Here is a 24567-nt window from a genome sequence, read left to right as displayed (position 1 = left end):
GGAATCGTTATTATTCCTTGTGGAAAAGTTATACATCAATATTAAAGTAAAATTTTCAAGTTTTAAGGTATGCATTAGGGAAAGACAACAATAAGTATGTGAGAAAATTAGGATTTCAGAGAGAAAATTGCATAAGATATGAGTCCCCAGATTTTGTTTCTTCTGCCTTACACCAATTGGCTTCTTGATTTAAGGCAGAAACCATGAATTTAATCTTAACAACATGCTTGAATTTAGAGAAGGAAAGCCAAATCCAACTCCAAAGCCAGCATTGGTTTACAAAATTTGGGACCTTAGGAATAACTTACAACCTAGACAGATGAACACCAGGAAATTCAACCCGATCCTCTCCTGTCCGAGTCACGCCAGAAAGAGAGCGCCTTCCTGGCCCCCTCCGACCTCCTCCTCAGGTCACCTCCGCCCATCGCTCCACCCCCCAATGGGCGTGGTCAGTGCTACAGAAGGACTACCTCACTACACCAGTCCCTGGAATTGGGACACTCTTTTAAACCTTCACTCCAGAGACTGTTCTGAGGCCTGGTCACCTAGCAAGTCCTCAAGTTCTGTGACAATCATATGAACTGGGTGCTGTTGTCCTTTCTTCCTCAGGCCCAGTAATCTGCCCAAATTCTCTGTGCTCACACAGCTAATACAAATACACAGCAAGCAGAGCCAGGCTGGTAGCCATTGCACTGTGCTGTGTGTGAGCCACCACACTGCTGTGAGAGTTTAACTACCCAGACCTTGTAAAGGAGGAAACAGACCTAGAGAGCTGCATGAATTGCTTAGGGAGTTAGGAGGGGAGCATGCCTTTGGCATCAACATGTCAGGAACAGTGTGGACATGTGTCCAAGGAAGTGTCTAAGTGATGGGTAAATGCAAGAATAAAACAGTGGGGTTACTGGGAAGAAAGCAGAAGTGAAGCCAGGCGACGGTAGCTCAAGCCTTTAATCTGAGTGGTGCAAGGCTGAGGCAGGCAGATCTCTGAGTTCCAGGACAACCAGGACTACACAGAGAAACCTTGTTGAAAAACAAGGTGCTTCATTAGCAAAACATAGTGTCTCATGCCCTTAGTATCAGGACTCCGGAGACAGAGGCAGGAGGATCTATGAGTTCAAGGCCAGCCTGACCTACAAAGTAACTTCCTGGACAGCCATGGCTACACAAAAGAACCCTGTCTTGAAAAACACCAGATGGTATTGGTGCATATCTTTAATCCCAGAACTTGGGAGGCAGAGACAGGTGAATCTCTGTGTTCTGGTCTACCGAGAAAATCCCAGGACAGCCAGGGCTACACAGAGAAACCGTGCTTTAAAAAACAAAAAAAGAACAAGAAAAGTAGAGGTGAGAGCAAAAGGGAATAAGCAGGTGGGACACTCACGCCTCCTTGATGCTTGTGAGCCTAGCGTCCTGCCTGTTTCTTCCCTGCTGTCAGAACCCCTGTCCTGAAGTTTGCCCAGTCATCCTGGCAGACAGCCTTTGGCAAGGCTTCAGGAAAGCCTAATCTGCCAGGGTCATCAAGGCTGGTATCAGAAGTGTCAAAAGGGGCACCAAAACAGGTTGTCAGGTGGCAGAATGCCTGCATCCCTGGAAAAGCCACATTTCAGCTTTGGGTGGGTGCGGCAGAAACCCTCGTGACCTTGCTGCTGACATTCCTCAGAAGCCACGTGGCCCCAACTGGCAGGGACAGCTGCAGACAGGGGCTGAACCAGCCTTGTTCCCAGGGTGGCGCCCGTTGTCCATACAAGCAAGCCCTGCTCAGCTCCTGGTGTTGCTTTTCCCTCCCAGCGGTCAGTGGGCAACCGGTACTGTGGATCCAACACTATGAGGGTCTAGAGGCACCTAGCCTACCACGGTCTTTCCCTGAGTGGCCAGGCTGTGGGAGGATGGGGCAGGACCAAACAAAGCAACAGATCGAAAAAGGACTACAGCTATACCAGTCCAACCAGACAGAGAAGGCACTGCAGGTGTGGATGAAAGTGCTGGAGAAGGGCTCCGACCTCGTGGGCCGCTTCCGAGTGCTAGGATGCCTGGTCACGGCTCATTCAGAGATGGGCCGCTACAAAGAGATGCTGAAGGTAGATGTACCCTCTCAGGGTGCTATGGGGGGCCCGGGTGCTGTGAAGGGCTGGGAACAGGCCTGGGTGGCTCCTAACTCCCAGCCCCCCTTGTAGCTTCCTGAGAATCCTCTATCTCACAGGCTAGGGGCCGGGTCTGAGGTTTTCAATCTGTATGGAAGACCCTGAGGCTTAGACAGCTGGGGCCTGTGGCCTTCAGCTTCAGTGTCTAAGACGCTGAGCCTGAGGTTCTCAGGCATCAGGGCCAGAGTCCATGGTTCTCAAGATCAGACCTCCAAACCTAGGTTTTAGTGTGCTGCTTGCTGCCTGGAGGTACAGGTCCATTTAAGGGTCTGGGTGGTCATCAGTAGACTCCAGATCTGAGACGGGATGAAAGGATAGTGTCTGTGGGTCTGAGTTGCAGTTCAAGCTTATGGACTGTGGCTAGGGCCCAGGAGGATGGATCTGAGGTGGTAAAAGCTCTGAGTCGGAGCTTTGGGGTTGGCTGCCCTGACTCAGAGGTGGGGCAGGGTGTGGCACCCGAAGGGGTGCTGGTTGAGCCTTGGCTGAGTGTTGCCTGCCTGCTACCCCGGGGTCAGTTTGCTGTGGTCCAGATTGACACTGCACGGGAGCTGGAGGATGCCGACTTCCTGCTTGAAAGCTACCTGAACCTGGCACGCAGCAATGAGAAACTGTGTGAATTCCACAAAACCATCTCCTACTGCAAGACCTGCCTTGGCCTGCCTGGCACCCGGGCTGGTGCCCAGCTTGGGGGCCAGGTCAGCCTGAGCATGGGCAATGCTTTCCTGGGCCTTAGCCTCTTCCAGAAGGCCCTAGAGAGCTTTGAGAAGGCCCTGCGCTATGCCCACAACAATGATGACACCATGCTGGAGTGCCGAGTCTGCTGCAGCCTGGGCAGCTTTTACGCCCAGGTCAAGGTGGGCCTGGGCCCTACGGGGGAGGACAATGAGGGATTGGGGCTACCTGAGAGACTATGGGGGGCGGTTCTCACTGTGATAACTATTCCCTGATTTCCTCTGGCCAATAGTTCTTTTGAGACAGTGCCATCAGCCTTAGCCAATCAGAGAATGGAACTATCTGATTCGCCCATGCTGCAAATGGTCCCGCAGATGGCATAGGTATTAAGGTAGCTGTTATCTGCCTGTGAGCTTATCAACCTCACATTCATCTGGATGTGGTTACTCATGGAGCATTTCCACTGCACATACAGGTCCACAAACTCACTGGCATCGTTTGTAGAGGCTTCACCTGCTTCCTCCAGGTCCAGCACAAGCCCTGGGAACCCCTTAGGAACGACTTGCCTTGCTGGGCACTGTCCTCAGCCTTCCTTTTAGAAAAGGGTGAATGAGAAACAGAAGACTCCAGGGAAGGTAGAGCCATTCAAACCTCCATCTCTCAAATGACCTAGGAGACAGAGAAGCCCCTGCATGAGAACAGGCCATAGGCTGTATTTTCTGTGTGGTCTTAAGCAAGTCACCAATTTTCTCTGAACCCTAAGAGGTCTCTTTATAAATGAGGAAGAAAAGGACTCACAGAAGGGATGTAGAGATTTATTTGTCTAACATTTATTGAGGGGGGGCCCAGAGAGATAGGTCAGTGGTTAAGATCGCTTGCTGCTCTTGAATAGGACCCAGGTTTGGTTCCCAGTACTGACACGATGGCTCACACACAACTGCTTTTAACTATAGTTCCATTCCTCTCCTGACATGCACCTGCTGCATATAAATACACTCAGGCACACACACATACACTTAATATCAAATAAATACTTTAAGAAATATTTAATGAGCCAGGCAGTGGTGGTGCACTTTTAATCCCAGCACTTGGGAGGCAGAGGTATGTGGATCTCTGTGAGTTCCAGGACAGCCAGGGCTATGCAGAGAAACCCTGTCTCAAAAAAAAAAAAAAAAAAAGGAAAGAAAAAGAAAAGAAAAACAATTTACTGAGGATCCACTACATCCATCACAGACACTATTGGACTGTGTATTTTTCACAACAAAGCCCTGTTCTATCTGCATAAGGGTAGTTAACAATCAGGAAAGTGGTTGTGCATCATGTGAAGAAAGCTGGGTGATACCAGGATGTGGGGTAGTGGCACCATTTTTGGTCAGAAGGCCTCAGTGAGTGATGGGGGAGGAGATGTGTGAGACATGCAGAAATCCCAGGAATGAGCATTAGGCTGAGCTCTGCCAAGAGGAAGGGAGGCCACAGAGTGGCCAGAAGTGTGTAAGGAAGTGGGAAGCCATGTAGAAGGGTGGTTGTGAACCAAGCACTTACAATCACCAGGATTTTAGTGGGGAGGAAGGGAGACAGGATGTCGTGGGGTCCAGTGTAACACCCAGCTGTGGGGGATTTTTTTTAAAGATTTATTTTCACTTTATGTGTATGGGTGTTTTGCCTACATGTGTGTCTGAGTACCATGTGTGCATTGCTTGTGGACACCAGAAGATAACATTGGATTCCCTGGAATTGGAGCTACAGATGGTTGTGAGCCACCATGTGGGTGCTGTAAATCAAAACCAGGTCCTGGAAGAGCAGCTAGCGCTAACCACTGAGCAATCTCTCCAACCCCAAGCTTTGGTGGAATTTTAACTCCTGACACATGATAAACATTTTGTTCCCCCAAAAGGGAAACTTCTGTAGGAAAATACAATGATACAGTGAATTCCCATGTACCACTTAGATGTACCAATTATTCATATTTTGCTACTTTTGGTTTACACATTTTACTGCTGTATTAAAAAAAATTGCTGATATCAGCCTGGGGAGGTAGCTCTTTTGGCAGAGTGTTTTCATAGTGTTTACAAATTCGATTCCCAGCACTGCACAAACTGAGTGTAGTAGCACACAACTGTGAGCCCAGCACCGAGGAAACAGCAAAAAGGATCAGAAGTCGAAGGTCAATTTTTTTTTTTTAATTTTATGTGCATTGGTGTAAGGATGTCAGATCGTCTGGAAATGAAATTACAGACAGTTGTGAGCTGCCATGTGGGTGCTAGGAATTGAACCCAGGTCCTCTGGAAGAGCAGCCAGTGCTCCTAACTGCTGAGCCAACTCTCCAGCCTCATAGTAGCCAGTGCTCTTAACCAATCAGCTGTCTCTCCAGCTCCTTGGAGGTTATTCTTAACTGACAAAAAGAGTTTGAAGATCCCACATGAAATCTGTGGGAAAGAGGGAGGGAGGCAGGGAGGGAAGGAGGGAGGGAGGGAAACTGTTGACATCTCACTATTTTTATTTTATTATATTTTTTAAGACATAGTTTATTTCCTGTATAAGAGTGTTTGCCTGCATGTATGTGCATTATGTGTGTGTTTGGTGCTCCAGGAGGCCAGAAGAAGGTGTCAGATTCCCTGGAACTGGAATTATGGATGGTTGTGGGAGCTGGGAATCAAACCCAGATCCTTTGCAAAAGCAGCAAATGTTCTAAACTTGCCCAACATCTCATATTTGACTCTGAAATAGTTTCTATATGAATTGTTATACCTCATATGTTAAGATATCCTGGCAGTTGGGAGCCAAGGAATACCACAAAGTCACACCACACACAAACCTTACACAAGAGACTTACTGGGAGGAAAAAATCCAGGAGGGTGGCTGCTTTTGCTCGGTGAGAAACAGCAGGGAGCTGAATAGAAGGCAGGGTTTATATAGAGTTTCTTGGGGCTGGAGTCAAATTTTTCAGAGTGAAGCTTTCCAGGGTGGGGATTGGTAGGATTTCAAGTCCAAAGCTTAGGCTTTTTACTCTTTACTACCTTCCACATTGGACTGTCAATGAGCCACTGGCCAGAGGCATCAAGCTGCTTCTTACGTTTTTGGATATCCATCTGTTGTTATCACATCTGTTTTACTATACTTGATGGATAGACATAGTAGCAACAGTCCTTCCTGAGGAAGAAACAAAGACCACCTCTCTCTGCTGTTAGTACATCTAATCCTCACTGATTTTGTAGTGCTATGGCAGGCAGGAAGTCTATTTTACCCTGGAGCCACCCATTGGGGATCCTGGATGAACTAAGAGGAAAACTGATGGTAAATAGCTAGGGAACTAGTCAGTCCCACTGCTGCAGTGGTAATGTCAGTGGTTACACCCAGGACTACTATAAACCCTGTGATGGGAATTGGCAAGAATTCTTCACTGGGTACCATGACTAGTTTTGGGAAGAGGACCACCAAGAAACAAGTCCCAGACTACCCTGAGCAGGTAGGCAGTGATGAACTTGAGTGCTGCAAAGAACTGAGGCAATGTAAATGTTTGGGCATAGGGGTTGTGTGGTAGTACTTAACTAAGGGTTAATAAATTATTGCAGTCTGCAGAATCCAGTGTGCCCATGAAATGTTCCTGAGGAGGTAAAGCTGTCTATGATACCCAAGAGAGATGTGGGAGAAATAAGGGGTGCTAGTGACATTTGGCTTAGAGCAATTAAAGAGCAGCAGGTGAGAGAGTGTAATAAGACAGTGGATGAGACCACAAATGATGGCTGTCAGTTTGACTCAAGAGGGACACATAACCAGTGTTTTCCAGAGCAGTCAAGCAAACCATTATTCAGTAGCTGTTATGAAAATGTTAAGGTCTGAAACAAAAGATGGTGTGGTGGGGTCAGTATCATCTAAGAGAGGTGTATGGATCTCTGAGGAGCTTTGGACCACTTCTTTTACCTGTCTATACCTGGGGGTTGAGAGAGTGGGGTGTATTTTGATTGTGCCTGATAAATCATAAAGTTTACCAATGACTTTATCTCCCATCTGGGATTTAATTAGAATATAAAAGAGTGATCATTTTGCATAAAAGGTAGAACGCCTTCCTGAATATGCATCATGCCTCCTACAGGACCAATAAGGGCAGCCTCCATAAGTCTCTGGTTAATGTTGACATTGATCTCTAGTTTGATCATAGAGAAAGCCAGCATAGGGGACAGGTGTTTGAGAAGTCAATTGGGTGTTATAGGGACAAATCTCCTTTTGGCAACCTGCTGGTGAGCTGAATCCAGTCCCTGCCACCACATGAGTGGTCTAGGTTTCCTGAACCTTGGAAATCTTAATATAGCAATAGCAAGGGGCAGTGTGTGTGGGGGGGGGATCTGAAAGGTATTTCATTACTTTAAGTCACATTCTTATACCTTTAGAACTTTCATTTACATGCCTTAAAACACTTTCTTATACCTTCAGAACTTTCTTCAGCTTTCATCTCCTTAGACCTTTTTTCACTTTATTAGACCCTCAGAACTTACTGATGCTTTCACCAATAGCCTCTCCTGGGCTCCCTTTAGGAGTCCCAGTGATGCCACGCAGTGCCAAGTCTCGTTTGCTTTTGATGACACCTTCACATCTTTGTAAAACTCATACCACCTAGATGACTCATACTACAAAGTTCAGCTACCAGCATGAGGTACATTCCTGTACCAGTTCATGAAGGTGCTGCTTTAGTGCCTGCCTTATTAAACAAGCGTTTCCTAAATCTTACTATAAACCCTGTTTTATGAATTTGTTTTCAGAATAGGAATTATCATACAAAACTAGAGAAAACAGGCATGGGAGGAGCCCTGGTGGAGGAGAGGTGGGTAGGGGAGTGATAGGGAATTGGATCAGCCTTTGACAGCCTGATGTAGGAAAATTTCCTGACCTATTAGGATGGCTGTTGGTTAAAGGTGGGGGTCTCTCGGACAATAAGCATCCACATATAAGAGCTACCCCAGACAGGTATAGTTAGAAAGAAAGAAAGAAAGAGGAGAGAAAGGCAGGAAGGAAGAAAGGAGGAGAGAGCAAATTTAGACGTAAAAGTTTTTCAGATCATTTGTTTGTACAGAGGAAGAAGTTGCCACCATTGAAGATTGAGAACACAAGTTTAGACCACTGAAGTGTACTGAGGCCAAGCTGTTTGTAGTAACAGAGTGAGGCTTTAATAAAATTTGAGTCTATGGAAGAAGAGAGTCCTGATGGGGTCCTGATGGGCCGATGGGAGAACTCCGAGACACAAACACCAAAACCCGGAGATGCAACAAGCAAGAGGTGTTTATTGAATGAGTGCCCTCGGGTGTCAGCAGTCTCAGGGAAAGCTGCACACCCCTCAGAGGGTCTAGGCCCTTTTTAAAGAGTGCAAAGCAGCATACATGCATAGGGCACCAGGTGACTGGTTACAAAGTATAATTACAAAATACAAAGTATAATGTCATGTTTGAGATATTACCCAGGTGTGACCTATTCTTCTTTAAAGGACTAACAACAGAATGACAGGGAGAGACCCCAGACTGTCCGTTGGCCAAGCATGACCCGGCCAGGACTGTTTATCTGGAACCATCTGTTCCAGGGTTGGGGCCCATTTCCTTGATACGGGCCACAACCTGGGAGAGACTTCAGTTATTTCACAGGAGATTGATGATTCAGTTACTAGCCTTATTGAACAGAATTAGCCTAGCATGACCACTAGCCCCCTCACCATAGTAATTTTCTTGTTTTCATAATTTCTGTTCTCTCCTCCCATGTTCAATGTTCATGCCTTATGATTTTCTACATTCTGCTTGCAAGAATTATTCTCCTGCCCTTTTCCTACATCCTTGTTCTGCAAACTAAAATCTTTCAAGAGGAAGGGTCACAAAAAGAACTCTAAGCTCCCAAGTTGGAGCTAAAAGGCAAGAGAGAACCAGGACACAGAGAAGCTGTGAGACTAACAAGACAGAGCTGAGAGATGGGAGAGACAAGGTCACAGAGGCCCAGAAGGGCTTAAGGAAGCTGCATGACTTAGCAGGCAGCTCCCAGGGGTAGGAGGCAAGGAAACAGGGAGGGTTCCAATAGAGGGGGAGAGTAAATATCTTAGTAACTAAAGAGTTGCCCACAGGGTGGGGCCCTGGAGGGTGTAGCAGATTCCAGGAGCCAGAGAGAGGACACTTACCCAGTAAGGGAGGAGAGATGCATGGATCATGGATAGAGCAGGTAGAGGGTAGAAGGAGTTGAAGAGGTAGGCTCTAGAATTTGGAATCAAATATGGTGTGTGGCAGAAATGAAAGAGAGAGAGAGACAGAGAGTCACTCACACCTTAAGAGAATCAAATCAGCAACTTGAGTCAGTTTGAAACGTTGAGACATGGGCATGGCTGAAAGGTAAGTGTAGCATCCTCTACCAATGCTACCTGAAGAGAGAGAACTCTGGAAGGGGTTAGTGCTTGGAGACCCTTGTATGTTAGGAGTTGGGATAGGTGGTGAGAAGACAGTAGTGGGTGACCCAAAGGTTAACTGTTTTTATTAATGTATAAGAAGTTTGGCTGTGGCCAGAGCACACACAGGCAAGGTGCCTATCCTTGAACAGTATGCTCTGTTTTTGATGAATTTGTAATGGGCACAAAAGAAGTTCCCAGTTGGTGATCCAGGAACCCCAGGGCAACCCCACCACCACCACCACCACCACTTCTGTAACCTAGAGAGAGAAAGGGAGTTAAGTCCAGAAGATGTAGGGTTGGAGCCTGGAGGGGGGGGCCTGTTGAAGCTTACAAAATGGCAAGGTAATAGGTGCAGGAAGAGGTTCATGTGAGGGCTGAAGGCTGCCTCATATAGCAGGCAGGCAAGAAGAGAGAAAGAAGGAATCCAGGAGTGTAAGAAGCTGGCCATCCTTAGAAAGGTTTAGAATTTTGTCCTTGGTTGCCGGGAGTGTGTTTTCTATCTAGGATAATGGCCTTATGAGTTGGAGAAATAGTTAATCCCAGATAAGTAATCTGAGGGTGGACAGCCGGACCTTAGCAGGTAAGACCCTATATCTCTGGCTGGACAGAAAGTTTAATAAGGTAAAGGTGTCAACTTGTCTAATTTACAGGGAGTAAGTCAAAGGAGTGAGTCAGAGGCTAGAGCCTCACCAAATAGATGTGGTCTGTCCTGGAACCTCATGGAGCAGGACAGCCCACGAGAGTTGGATAGAAAGATATTCCAGGTCAGTCCAAGTAAAGGCAAAGATATTTTGTGACTGGGATCTAGAGGTATGGAGAAGAAGGCATCCTTGAGGTCTAGGACAGAGAAACGGGGGCTCTCTGAGGGGACGGTGAGAGGAGAACATAGAGGTTGGGTACTATATGGGATGAAGGAGAACCACTGTTGAGATGATGTCAGAGATTCCGAACCAAGTGGTGGGTTCTATTGTTCTGTCTTAACCACAAGTACAGGGTATTAGAGAGGGGCCTTATGAAGACTAGCCAGTAGGCAAGTTACAAATTGATCCCTAGAAAGGATACTCCCTAGGATATTGTAACTCCATTCAGGGTCCTGGTTAGGGACTCCTTCAGTGCTAACTGAGTGGGCAGCCTGTCACTGAGGAGAGAGAAAGGGAAACCGGAGAGGCTGGAGAGAAAGAGAAGAGATTGTGGGTTGAGGCCAGTTAGTGTGATCAAAGATAGTGGAGGGGAAAAGAGAGAGCGAGAGAGAGGAAAGAAGAAAGGAAGGAAAGAAGAAAGAAAGGAAGGAAGGAAGGAAGGAAGGAAGGAAGGAAGGAAGGAAGGAAGGAAGAAGGTGGAGGGGTCGTCTAGTTTGGCTTCATAGCTAGGAGGAGTTGATTTTTCCTTGGTTGGCTTATACCATGTGGTCACCTTAATCAAGATGGGAGTGAGGTCACATGGCCAAGTCCATCCTTTCCAACCCTAGCAAAGATGACTGTTAACCACATGGCTGCCTCCATCCTGATGTGGGGACAGCAGCTAAGGTGATAGCAAGCCACGTGTTTCCTTTAAGATTACCTATGCATAGATTTTTAACTATTAACCCTGGGGTTGTAAGTTTCCAATTAACCCTTTTGTTACCTATTTTACAGTTTTTTTAAATCATACCCAATATGCTTATGAATCTTGAAATACAGGAAATTTACACAATAATTTTACAAATCTTGACATAAGATTTATACCTTAGCAAAATTTTAGAGAGTTAAAACCAAAAGAGTATGATATGAGTAGCAATATCATTGCTATTGGGAATGATCTGCCCCTTCATTTTGTTTTGATCTCATCTGTCACATGATCAAGTTACTTTCACGATATGATATGATATCAGAAGAAAACTTTAACCAAGCATGCTTGTGTCTAGAGGAACCATACCCAGAGCCAGATGTTTTTGTTTTTGTTTTGTTTTGTTCTTTTCGAGACAGAGTTTCTCTGGGTAGTAACTAGCTCTGTAGACCAGGCTGGCCTCGAACTCACAGAAATCTGTCTGCCTCTACCTCCCAAGTGCTGGGACTAAAAGTGTGCACCACCAACACCTGGCAGAAGCTGGAGGTTTTCTAAGAGGCATCCCACAGGGAATGAGAGGGTATGGAAGACACTGGTCCCATAGTGAGAGAGGGAAAGGAAAATGTCTCTGTAGCCTGTGGTTGCAGGCATCTCCAGGACTCAGGGAGTACCAAACAGGGACCAAGCCATTCAGTGGGTCATCACTCCACTAAATGGGGGCCAAGAGCTTAGCCATAGGAGAGACTTGGCACCTGGTACCAGGGCTTTCATAGAGGGCAGAAGGGGAGCATGAAAACCAAGCTCCAAGAGGGGGATTGGAGAATGGCCTCACAAAAGCCATGAGTGGGTTACAGGCAGCTCAGAAGGGAAGGTGGGAGAAGAGGACAGGAAGGGGCACAGGGCAGCAGAGCATAACAGCCCCACTGGGTCTCAGGATTGCAGCTCCAAGGGGTGGGGTCAGGTGAAGAGAGCCAGCCATACCCTTAAAGGCTGTGGCTGGGGGTACCTCTGCCTCCAAGAGTACCAGAGGGCGTGCTGAACACTCAATGGTCACTTCCTTGGACTCAGGGAAATATTCACACTGACCAAAAGGGAAACTTCCCTAGTTACCATTGGTGGATGGATGCTGAGCTAGAAGGTGAGTGTTGTGGTGGACTGGAGGTGAGGGGTAGGGTCCCATTGCAGCTTAGGCTCCAGGACAAACACAAGGAGAGCCTATCCCGAGTTTTGGCATTAAATGTAAGCGTTATAGCTCAGATGGGAAGGTATCTGGGCATTTGGGAGCTCAGGAATATTATAAAGTCACACTGCACAACAAACCTCACATGGGATTTATTGGGAGAAAAACCAGAAGCATGGCTGGCTCTGCTCAGCAGAGAAACATCAGGGAACTGAACAGAAGGCAGGGTCACATGGAGTTCCTTGGGGACCGGAATGGAATTTTCTGGGGTGAAGATTTCTGGAATGGAAATATCAAGTTCAGGGCTTTTCAGTCTGTAGTGCATGGGCAGGGTCCAGATATTCTGTGGGTGGGACCTGGCAGTTGGCGGTCCTCAGGGGAGGGGCCTGGCCACTCGTGTGCCTCAAGGGGCTCACACTATATGCATCACTAAATCTGAAAAAGATTTTTGTTTCCCAGTAACCCTTTCTTACATAATCACAGTAACTGTTCTCATACACACCGTTATCATAATCTCAGAAAGCAGCTAAACCTCTGAGTTCCCTGTCTGTATTTACATTTCTCCCTTACCCTTGGCTTGTTGAAAGCAAAATATAACCAGGGATACACTTACTGTGTCTTTATGTCTCCAAATAGACATGACACATTGAAGAAACCAAATTAACTGCTTTGTAGAATGTTGCGTCTCATTTTTCCTGTCTTGTTTTTTGTGTTTCTTTGGGTTGTGAGACTTCCTTTTTCACCTCCAGTGAAATTTGGTAAGATGAGGTCACTCATCTTGGGTAAGAATGCTATGTTTGAGAGATCTGTGTCCTGCTTTTTCTTTATTCCTTTCTTTAAGTTTTTTATTTTGTTATATTTTATAACTGATATGTGTGTAAGTGTGGTCAGAGGACAACCTTTATCAGTCAGTTCTTTCTTTCTACTCAGTGGACCCCAGGGTTCAAACTCAGGTTGTCAGGCTTACCTGAAAACACCTTCATTCACTAAGCTATTCACCTGCAGAAGTCCTTCATTTTAAATTGTGTGAAGCTGTAGGGCTGGGAAGGCTGCTACCTTGGTAAAGTGCTTGCTATGCAAGCCTGAGGACCTAAAGTCAACTTCTAGAACCCATGTGAAAAAGGCAGGTGTGATCTCCGTGCCTTGGGGTTGAAGACAGGCATTATCTATGGGGATCACTGGTCAGCTAGCCTAGACTACCTGAGAGACTTGGGCCAGTGAGAGACTTGTTCACACACACACACAGAGACACGAAAGTCAAATGGAACCAACGAACTGCTGTAGAAAATCCTTTTGTACACTGAAGATTTGTCACTGCAATTTGTTTACTTACTAAGAAGCTGACAGGCTGATGGCTGGACAGAAAGTTAGGTGGGAAAGCCAAACTGAGAATGATGAGAAGACGGGTGGAGTCAGAAGAGTCAACAGCCAGATGCAGAACGAGTCAGACACACAAGATGGGACAGAGGTTAAAGCCACAAGCCTTGGGGCAGCACATACATTAATAGAAATTGGTTAAGTTGTAAGAGCTATCAAACAAGCATTTATAATTCATATTCAGCCTTGGAGTCATTTATTTGGGACCGGGCAGTCAGAACAGCAAATATCTGATTACAAGGAATAACATCTGAGGTTGACAGTTGCCAGCACACACACACACACACACACACACACACACACACACACACACACACACACACACACACACCAAATATTGAGGAAAAATAGTCTGCTGAAAAAAAATGCAAAATTAAAATCATGGTGGATGCCTTTAATCCCAGATCTCTGTGAGTTCAGGGTTAGCCTGGTCTGTATAGTGAGTTTCATGATAGCGATGGCTACAGAATGAGACCCTATCTCAAAAAAATCAAAAAGTAAGCCATGCAATGGTGGCTCATGCCCTTAATCCCAGTACTTGGGAGGCAGAATCAGGTGGATCTCTTTGAGTTTGAAGCCAGTTTGGCCAGTTGCAGGATGGGTTAACAAGCTGGGTGTGAAAGGGCAACCTCAGCCCTGAAGCTGGAAGGACCTACTTACTGTCACTCCCTGAACCATGTTAACAGGTTTGTGTAGGGCTGGGGACCCAAGCTTGGGCACACTAGGCAAGTACTCTAACAACTGAGTACTTTTCCCCCTTAAGATGTACTTATTTGATGTGTAGAGATGTTTTACCAGTGTGTGTGTCTTACATCACATGCATTCAGTGCCTGTGGAGGCTGGAAGGGTGTGTGGGTCACCTCTGGAACTTCAGTTACAGATAGTTGTGAGTAGCCATGTAAGTGCTGAGAATTGAACCCAAGGTCTTAGAAATAGCAGCAAATGCTCAATCATCCTTCCAGTCTTCTATAGTTTTTCTTCTTTCTTTTTTAATTTTATTTTTACATTTTTGTTTGTTTTTTTGTTTTGTTTTGTGTTTTGTTTTTTTGAGATAGGATTTCTCAATGTTGTTCTGGCTGTCCTGGAACTCATTCTGTAGACCAGACTGGCCTTGAACTCAGAGATACTGCCTCTGCCTCCTGAGAGCTGGGATTTAAGGCATGCACCACCACTGCTTGGCTTGTGTTATCTTAACCTTGCCTAATAGAAGACCCTCCAACCTTGACCCCATATCCTTTTGACTAGTGTTGTATTACTCTCTGTTTATTAAACACAATGAAGAGCCACGGACTCATTTTGAACATCCTTTGGGCTAGGTGTGAAACCTGCTGTCCCCTCAGGTTCTTTTCAGTGGACAATAGTGTTTGAATTCTAGATGTGGGTCCCAAGGTGTTCACAACTGCCTCACTGTCTGCTGCTAAATCTTTTCAGCTGCCAGAACAGTTCATACAGCAGGGCTATTTCCACCCAAAGCCGAGTGTTTAGGAGTTGCTTTCCATCAATTGTAAACTCAATCCTTCTTTCTCAAAGATAGAACATTTTGGTCCATTTGTTTGATTGGTTGGTTAAAGACAGGGTCTCGTGTATCCAGACTGACCTCACATTCCACATATAGCCAAAGCTGACCTTGAACTCCCGATCCTCCCACCTCCACTTTCTGGGTGCTGGGTTGCCAAGTGAGTTAGGTTTTAAATGAGGTGAAAATTGTAAGGACATGTTTGTGTGAGGTAGAAGATTCGGTAGAGAGACTTAATGATGTAGACATAAGGGCTTGGGTCTGGGGGTTGATTCCCATGGCATGGATGTAGGGCAGATGTGGCTAAGAGTGGGCAAGGACACTCATCTGAGCTCCTGCTTTCCTGAAGAGTGGGAGGCAAGGGTGCTGGCTCTTTATGGGGGCTGTTTTGTGGGTTTGAGGAGAAAGCATTTGAGAAGGATTTCATGGGCACGCCATGCCTGTTCCACTGTTCTCTGGTGCTGTTGCTGATGGAACTGTCTCAGGCCTCAGGAGCTGCTGCTCCTGTAAGCTCGATAAAGCTCTCCCTGTATGGCTCTGCAACCAAGAAGCCCATCTGGGTCTGGGTGAGAGGGGAAGCCAGCTGTGTTTTTGCCTTTTCATTCAATGAACAAATATTTAATATGCATCACCTAAGTCTAAGAATTGTTTTAGGCTCTTGGCATTCAGCAGCAATCCCAAGAGGCCATACCCGTGCACTGGCTTGCCCTTCTACCTGGATCATGCTTACTAATGGAGGCCAGAATGAATGAATGAGCTATGATCACCGTGGGTGCATATCTGTGATCCCAGTACTCAGGAAACATAGTAGGGAGGACTATAAGTTTGCAGCTAGCCTGAGAAACATTAAAAAAAATTGGGGCTCCCTGGCTGTGCTCCCTGGCTGTCAGAAAACCCAGGTCCAGAGCCCTGGGTTTAGGGCAATTCCTACCACTCAATGTGTCCCCTCCTGTTCTGTGTCCCTGCAGGACTATGAGAAAGCCCTGTTCTTTCCCTGCAAGGCTGCAGAGCTTGTCAACGACTATGGCAAAGGCTGGAGCCTCAAGTATCGGGCCATGAGCCAATACCACATGGCTGTGGCCTACCGCCTGCTAGGCCACCTGGGCAGCGCCATGGAGTGTTGTGAGGTGGGGAAACACTCAGGTGATGTGGTGGGAGAGGACCTTAGGCTCCCTATTTTCTAGAACAGACCACAGAATCTCTTTCTCTCTGTCTCTGTCTCTCTCTCTTGTCTCTGCCTCTCTCTCTCTCTCTCTCTCTCTCACACACACACACACACACACACACACACACACACACACACACACACACACACGGCTTGCCATTGGCCACTGAAGAGAATATTTCTATCACAAACTGTGCAAACTGTGCCTCAGACCTTATCCCCTTCATTCAGTCCATCCTCAGGGCAAGGAGCTTCCCTGTCCCCAGCAGCCTCTATGCCACTTTGAAAAGTAAAATATAAGTGTAAGGTGTACGGTTTCCTGCCCGCCACCTGCTCTTGTTCCGCCACCAAGCCAGCCCCAAATAACACACTGAGACTGTATTTGATACAATACTGTTGGCCCGGTTACTTGTTTCTTATCGGCTAGCTCTGCCTTAATTATTAACCCATTTCTGCTGATCTATGTATTTCTCTTACCGGGGAGCCGGCGGCATACTGCTTTCTTCAGACTCTCCATCTTGACTCCTCCCTACTACTTCCTATTTCCTCCTTGTCTCCTAGTCCCTCCTATCTTCCTTTCCTATTGGCCAACAGTGCTTTATTATTAACCAGTATGAGAAACATATACAGAATGACATCTCCCATCATCTCCTCTTTTCTGTCTAAAATAACATGAAGGGTTTTAACCTTAACATAGCAAAATATATCACATAACAGTTATCAAATAATCACAGTTAACACTATTTAGTCCATTAACATTTAGCAAGATTTGAAGAAAATATTCCATCATCTATCCTATCTTTGTGTGTCTAAAGTAACTTATCTTTAATACTAAGGAAAACTATAACTATAACTATCTGTCTTCAACTCCTTCAAAGACCACAGAAGGATAATATATAAGCTCTAGAAATGACAGAGACATCTTGCCTTTTCAGTCACCCGAAGTTCTTCTGTAATCTTCCATCTTCAGCCCATAGGCCATAGTGTGTCTGGCAGACTCTTCAGCAAACAGGAAACTTTAAACTGTCTTCTTGTATTGGCAGTTTATCAGTCACTTTTCTCTGTGTCCTGCATACTGTCTCGCAGACTCTTCCATGAATCAGGAACTCTGTAGCAATGTCCATCTTGAATCAGCAGTCACTTTTCTGTGGGTCCTGCATGTCCAGTTTATACAGCATAAAGTCAAACAGTCCAGACAAGAGCAGTATCTTGTTCAAATGGCTAGTCTTGCCATATTGGAAGCAAACTCCAAAACGAGTTTCTTCAATGTCCATCTTCTTTTCTGGTGCAGGTGGTATTGCCAAGAGCAATTATGTCTCACTGTCAGGAAAACCCTAAACCATTTTAAATGCCATATTCTGTAGGTCTTTGAAAGGTTTGAAGAATGCCTATCCATCTCAAATATATGTCTGTATATCTAGAAATACTAACTAACTTAACTATAAGTTCTAACTATCATAGGTAACTATCTATAATCTGTACTACATTATACATTACATTTCTAACTGAGCTCAATAAACACAATACCTAAACAAGAGAAGAAATATACATATCACCTTATTGACCTTAAATTGTATCAATAAATGAAAATCCATTCCAAAACAAAGTATACATATCTATACCATAATTCCCTTTTTACCTTTAAAAAGAATTGGCTGTGATCATTACCCATTTATAACCAAGTCCATTTACATGAAAACAAACATTTATAAACAATGTTTGGGAATTTGGGCGTCGTTCTTTCCAAACTACTTCCTGCTGACAGGGGGCGCTGTCATGGGGGATCCTGAGAAGATGGCAGTAGTCTGCATGGCTGCCTTGTTCAAGCAGTTTTGAATGTAGGATCACCTGGTACTCTGTTTCAGGCGGTCTGGCTTGCTCAAACCACCTTAGTCTGGAAGGAATCCACAGCTTTTCATTTCCTGTTGAAACAAAAATAGAAATCCTTTTCCCCAGTAACTTGTCCTTGAACTTAAATGTTGGAGTCAAAGCATTTTTAAAATATATAAATTGAATTAATTCAGCAGCATTTCCTTTATCAGTTGTTATTTTCTCAGCAGTCAAACAATGCAGAGACAACACTATAGCATACAGTAACCAGATTCTCTCTGAGCTTTTCATCTTTACGTGGCTTTATTATTACTCTGTTTATTTTACTTTTATTTTTTATTTCTTGACATAGGGTTTCACTGTGTAACTCTTATCTGTCCTGGAATTTGCTCTGCATACCAGGTTTACTTTGCAAATCACAGAGATCTGCTTGCCTCTGTCTCCTGAGTGCTGGGATTAAAGGCGTGTGCTACAACACCCAGTTCCTCTTTGTCTATTTAAAACCATTTTATTTTTTCTCTCCCAAGCCTATGTATTTTTTTTTTTTAAAACACACTGTAAACTTTTAGCACCTTTTCTTAATGTGAATCTGTCTCTACTGTAAATCTTTATCTTTTTCTGGCCATGAGTCTTTATCTGTTAAACAACAACATTGTTAAGATGAAAGTCTTTGTTTCTGCCGCGGTTTACCAAAGATGGTGGCGGGTACTTTTACCGGCCAGCATGGAAAGCTGTGCTCACCGCCTTGGTCTGCGCTGCCACCCAGAAAGCATGCTGCCGGCTTGGAGATGTGGTCACTGCCATTGCCATCTCTCATACACAACAATAAATTGTTAGCAGAGTTATTTAAAAGCTGTGCGGTTTTTTGCCGCTTAAGCTGAGTCAGGAATCTTCCCTTAAAGGAGCCGAACAATCTGCGTGTCTCTAGCAAGTCAGAGTCCAACTGAGAAAAATGCTGCTACCAAGAAACCTTGCTTATCTCTGTTCTTTTGTTTCTAAAACCCATTTTTAACCTTTTGTTAAATTTTAAGTGGAAGTTCTTACTAGCCACGTTGGGCGCCATTTGTAAGGTGTACGGTTTCCTGCCCGCCACCTGCTCTTGTTCCGCCACCAAGCCAGCCCCAAATAACACACTGAGACTCTGTATTTGATACAATACTGTTGGCCCGGTTACTTGTTTCTTATCGGCTAGCTCTGCCTTAATTATTAACCCATTTCTGCTGATCTATGTATTTCTCTTACCGGGGAGCCGGCGGCATACTGCTTTCTTCAGACTCTCCATCTTGACTCCTCCCTACTACTTCCTATTTCCTCCTTGTCTCCTAGTCCCTCCTATCTTCCTTTCCTATTGGCCAACAGTGCTTTATTATTAACCAGTATGAGAAACATATACAGAATGACATCTCCCATCATATAAGGGCTAGGCATTTAGCTCAATTGGTAGAGTGCTTGCTTAACTTACACAAAGCCCTGGGTTCAGCCAGGTGTTGGTGGCGCACGCCTTTAACCCCAGCAGTCAGGAGGCAGAGGCAGGCAGACATCAGTGTGTTTGAGGCCAGCCTGGTCTACAGAGTGAGTTCCAGGACAGCCAGGGTTACAGAGAGAAACCCTGTCTTGAAAAATCAAAACAAAGCCCTGGGTTCAATCTATAGTCCTACATAAAACCCAGCTTGGTGGTACATGCCTATAAACCTATAATCCCAGCATTTGGAAGGTGGAAAATGATCAGAAGTTCAAGGCCTGGCTGGTGAGTCTCTAAGAGAGAGAGAGAGTCTTTAAGATTTCCCACTTATGCTTAAATCCCATTGCTTTCTCCTCTCGTCCCAATAAAGGTGCTTCTCTCTGAGCCCGTTTCTATCGATCAGACAGCACTGTGATCTTAGTGGTTCAGCCAGAACCACTAAGATTTGGTGCAAGAGCCCTTACCAATTGCAAGAATGTATTAGGTTCTTAGGATGTGGTGACCCTAGCTGTCCCATCTGAGGGGCTGCTAGGTATAGGACACCCCATAGTAGGAACACATCAGCTTGCCTGAGGGCCCAGCCTTCCTTGCAGGAGTCCATGAAGATTGCCCTGCAGCATGGTGACCGGCCACTGCAGGCACTCTGTCTGCTCTGCTTTGCTGATATCCACCGAAGCCGTGGGGACCTGGAGGTGAGATCCCCAGGGTGAGGTGTGTGGGGGGGTGTCTTCGGCCTGGATCACTCCGATCCAACCCTGCCTGGTTTTGCAGACAGCCTTCCCTAGGTATGACTCTGCTATGAGCATCATGACAGAGATTGGAAACCGCCTGGGGCAGGTACATGTGCTGCTGGGTGTGGCCAAGTGCTGGATGGCCAGGAAGATGATGGACAAGGTGAGGCCAGGCCCTATCCTGTAGCTAAAGCTCCCTCTGGTGCTCCCAATTCAGGGCTACTAGGCCAACACTGGGGGTATGGCTGGACTTATCCCCTTTATTGAACATCTGCTTTACTCTGTTCCCACGAGGCCCAGACATTCCCAGTAATTCTCTGCACTCAAAGAAGGCCCATGCTTGGCCTGGACACCCACAGCTTTGGAGGGCCAAAGATGGGATTCATAAATTCCCTTCTACTATCTCACAGCATCCTGTGAGGCAGTCATGTTCTACCCATTGTGTCTGCATGAACTAAGGCAGGGTGTAATTTGCTCACAGTCTCTTCTGCCTTCTTACAGGACAATCCCACCAATTTCTCTCCCCAAGCCCACATTCCTTTTCTTTGCCATGAGTCAAGGCAGTCAGACTGCCTGCAACTCTGGCCTCTGTTCACCCTCCAGGCTTTGGATGCTATTGAGAAAGCTCAGGACCTGGCTGAAGAAGTTGGAAATAAGGTCAGACATGACTTTGTCTCCTGGGTCTGGGATCAAGAACCAAAGGAGGGAAATTGGTGTAGCAGAGCACACCTGTAATCCCACCACTCCGTGGGAGAAACAAGATAATCACAGTTCAAGGTTGTTCCTGGCTACACAGGGAGTTGGAAGCCAGCTTGGGACACATGAGACCCTGCTAGAGCTCTGAGCTCCTCTGACCCGCTGGAAAGTATTTGCAGTCATCCCAACCCCTTGGATGTCCAGCTTCCTCCCAGAGAATATTTCTGGGGCTGGGCAGGCGTTTCATAGCTTGCAGAAGCATTGAGTCCCTAGTAGCCTATTTATTCTCCATTTAAAACCCCTAACAGGGGCTGGAGATGGCTGAGTGGTTAAGAGTACTACCTGCTCTTCTAGAAGACCTGAATTCAGTTTGCAGCACACACATGGCAGTTCACAACCACCTGTAACTTCAGTTCCAAGGGCATTAGGCATGCACATGCTACACATACATATATGCAAGCAAAAAATACTTGTACACATTTTTAAATTCTTAAAAATAAGCTGGGCGGTAGTGGTGCATGCCTTTAATCCCAGCACTCAGGAGGCAAAGACAGGTGGATCTCTGTGAATCTGAGGCCAGCCTAGTCTACAAAGTGAGTTCCAGGACAGCCAAAGCTGTTATACAGAGAAACCCTGTCTTGAAAAACAAAACAAAACAATATCTTGAAAATAAAACCAAAATGCCAACCCTAGCAATGTCTTCCACTCCTCAAGAGCTGGATACTTGGTATCAAGTACTGGGTATCCTCATAGATACTGGCTGCAGCCTTCCATGTGAATGATCTTATCCCATAGATGAGGCCCAGGTCCCCCAGCTACCAGCTGCTGTGTCTTAATGCTAAAGCTCATAGTATAATTAGCTTCTTCAGATGTCACAGTTGTATCCAGATCTTAAAGCCTTGGAGAAAGCTTAGTGTTTCCCAAAGTCTTCTAGAAAACATGTATCTCTGTAGGCTCTGGTGCACAGCACAGCACAACTAAGATGTTGAAATATATTTGCTTTGGGCTGGACTACAGCCATTCACGTTTATCCAGGTATCACACTGATCAGAAATGAGTACTCAATAACAATAAGGAAGCAAATTAGTATTGCAGAGATAACACAGCAGCAGGTTTGGTCAACAAAATCCTTCAGAAACATGGTGTGGTAGGGCACACCTGTTCCAGCACTTGGGAGGTGGAGGCAGAGGATCAGGAGTTCTACACAAGCCACGGCTATATAGTTTGAGGCCAGTTAAGGCTATGTATGTGAGACCTTATCTCAAAACAAAAACATGGGGTCCCATGTTCTCATCTCTGAACTCACCCACTCTCTGTCCAAAGGGAATGCAAGAGTCGGGTGGGCAGGGTTTTTCTCCCAGATTCCACAGCAAGGCAGGGGTGTGACAGGAACAGCACCTTCCTAGTCCTGCCCTCTGTCTAGCCTCTCACGGGATCTGTCCCCACGGTCTTAGCTGAGCCAACTCAAGCTGCACTGCCTGAGTGAGGGCATCTACCGCAGCAAAGGGCTGCAGCGTGAGCTGCGCACGCACGTAGTGAGGTTCCACGAGTGCGTGGAGGAGACTGAACTCTACTGCGGCCTATGTGGTGAGTCCATCGGGGAGAAGAACAGCCGGCTGCAGGCCCTGCCCTGCTCCCACATCTTTCATCTCAGGTGAGGCCTTCGGTGGGTGGGCTCGACCCCCAGATCACACTAATAATATTAAGGGCAAACTCCTGGGTGCCTTCCTGGGCTTTGGTGTGTTCTAAGAACTTCCCACCTGCTTACTGACATCCCTCCAGCCTCATGAGGGGTGTTGTTCTTACATTATCCCAAGGGGAATTCAGAGAGACACCTCCCCCCCACACTTCCAGGATGGCAGGAGGTGCCAACTTTGCCCTAGCCTGGAAGCCTCTGGTGCAGGGCAGCCCGGAAGTGAGCAGGAGGCCCTGAGAGCCTTATATTTGCCACTAGACTGGAAGGGAGGAAGACACAAGCCAGAGCATGGAGAAAGTCTGGCATGGGTAAGTGGACAGAATCCTCTGCCTCCACAGATGCCTGCAGAACAACGGCACTCGGAGTTGTCCCAACTGCCGCCGCTCCTCCATGAAGCCAGGCTTTGTGTGACTTCAGGGGCCATCTTGGGCTTTTCCACCACCTCCCTTGGCTCCTTCTCCAGCATCAAGCTGGAAGCCCTAGCGAAATCCTAGGGTAGCTGCCACGGCCTCCTTTGCCAGCTCAGGGCCTGGGGCCTGCCTGCTGCTCCTCTGGGCCTAGCTCCCCTCCCCTGCCTCTTTGTACTTTGTTCTTTATAGAAAAATAAAATGTTTGTACCTGATGCCATTGATTCTGACTTTTCCTCCTCATGTGGACTTCCCTAGACACAAGCCTCACTCCCTCCAGTCATCTACCTTCTTAGCAACTCAATTACCACAAGAACTGGAGACAAGATCCTTGTTGCTGGGATACCCCCAGTGTGAGGAGTTGGGAAAGGACTCCCAAGACAATAATCAGAATAGGGAGTCAATGTGGAAAGTGCTAGAAATGTGTACAGACTGCATTGTAAACTTCTGCCCCACCAGTTTTAAAAATGGCATCTGTTTTATGTGGGTGAGCATGTGTGGGAACATGTGCCAGTGTGAATGTGAGGTCAGAAAACAATTTGGGGGAGTTAGTTCTGTCTTTGCACCATGTGAGTGAGTCCCTGGGAATGAAACTGAGGTCATCAGCTTTGGAGCTGAGCATCTTCACATGCTGAGCCATCTCACTGGTTTCTCTGTCTGTTGTTATTGGTTTTTGTTTGTTTGTTTGTTTTGTTGTTTTTGTTTACTTGTTTGTTTGGGTTTTTGTTTTTGTTTTGTTTTGAGGCAGGTTTTCTCTGCATACCTCTGGCTGTCCTGGGACTCACTCTGTAGACCAGGCTGGACCTCAAACTCACAGAGATCTCCCTACTTCTGCCCCCTGAGAGCCTGGACTAAAGGCACTGCCTGACAGTTGTTTTTAAACAGGATCTCTCTACTCAGTGAGACCAGAGTCTCACTATGTAGTTCTGGCTGGTCTGGAAATCAGTATGTATATTCAAATTCACAAAGCTCCTCCTGCCTCTGGCTTCCAGCTGCTGGAACTAAGGGCATGTACCACCATGCCTCACTCTGTCACTTTTATTAGAAGGGATTGATGGCCACCTCCTACAGGCCAAATACCACCACACAAAGGATTCAATTTCAATATGCAACTTTGGGACCATAAGAAAAAAAGTCCCTACTCTGAGCATATTTTCAGATGAGACCTTGAACAGATAGTTAAACCCTGGTAAAATGGTTCAATGGATAGAGTGCTTGCCTAGCATGCATTACCTTCTAGCTTTAATTTCTAGCACTATATAAGTCAAAGATGATAGAACACCCTAGCTCTAGGGAGGTGAAGGCAGGAGGAACAGAAGTTCAAGGTCATCCTCTGCTACATGGCAAATTTGAGGCCAGCCTGGACTACATGAATCCCTGTCTCATGAACAAAACAAGCCGGGCGGTGGTGGCACATGCCTTTAATCCCAGTACTTGGAAGGCAGAGACAGGCAATCTCTGTGAGTTAGAGGCCAGCCTGATCTATGGACTCCAGAGCTACAGAGAAACCGTGTCTCAAAAAACACGGGGAGATGGGAGAAAACTTCCCTGTCTTGCCAATGTCTCTCTTCTTCCCAGGATATCAGTCTTGCTGGATGAGTGTCCCATTCTTAGCACTGCGATTCACTCATTGTCAGTTTTGTTTTTGTTTTTGTTTATTTATTTATTTATTTATTTATTTTTGAGACGGGGTTTCTCTGTAGCTCTGGAGTCTGTAGACCAGGCTGGCCTTGA

At 46.1% G+C, this 24567-nt stretch overlaps 1 protein-coding gene across 1 annotated transcript; it reads left to right on the top strand.

The window, feature by feature from the left end:
* The first annotated feature begins 1750 nt into the window (after positions 1 to 1750).
* On the top strand, positions 1751 to 22928 carry Rapsn (receptor associated protein of the synapse). Its single transcript, XM_051184270.1, has 8 exons — positions 1751 to 2078; positions 2657 to 2995; positions 15815 to 15973; positions 19897 to 19995; positions 20075 to 20197; positions 20638 to 20691; positions 22185 to 22384; positions 22765 to 22928. The coding sequence occupies exons 1-8, from the start codon at positions 1887 to 1889 to the stop codon at positions 22835 to 22837; spliced, it is 1239 nt and encodes a 412-aa protein (XP_051040227.1). The 5' UTR covers positions 1751 to 1886; the 3' UTR covers positions 22838 to 22928.
* Positions 22929 to 24567: the final 1639 nt, after the last annotated feature.

Source organism: Phodopus roborovskii, unplaced genomic scaffold (genome assembly GCF_943737965.1).
Source record: "Phodopus roborovskii unplaced genomic scaffold, PHOROB, whole genome shotgun sequence".
Taxonomy (NCBI): domain Eukaryota; kingdom Metazoa; phylum Chordata; class Mammalia; order Rodentia; family Cricetidae; genus Phodopus; species Phodopus roborovskii.
Note: the sequence above shows the minus strand (reverse complement) of the source record. Positions and strands in the feature narration are given on the sequence as shown.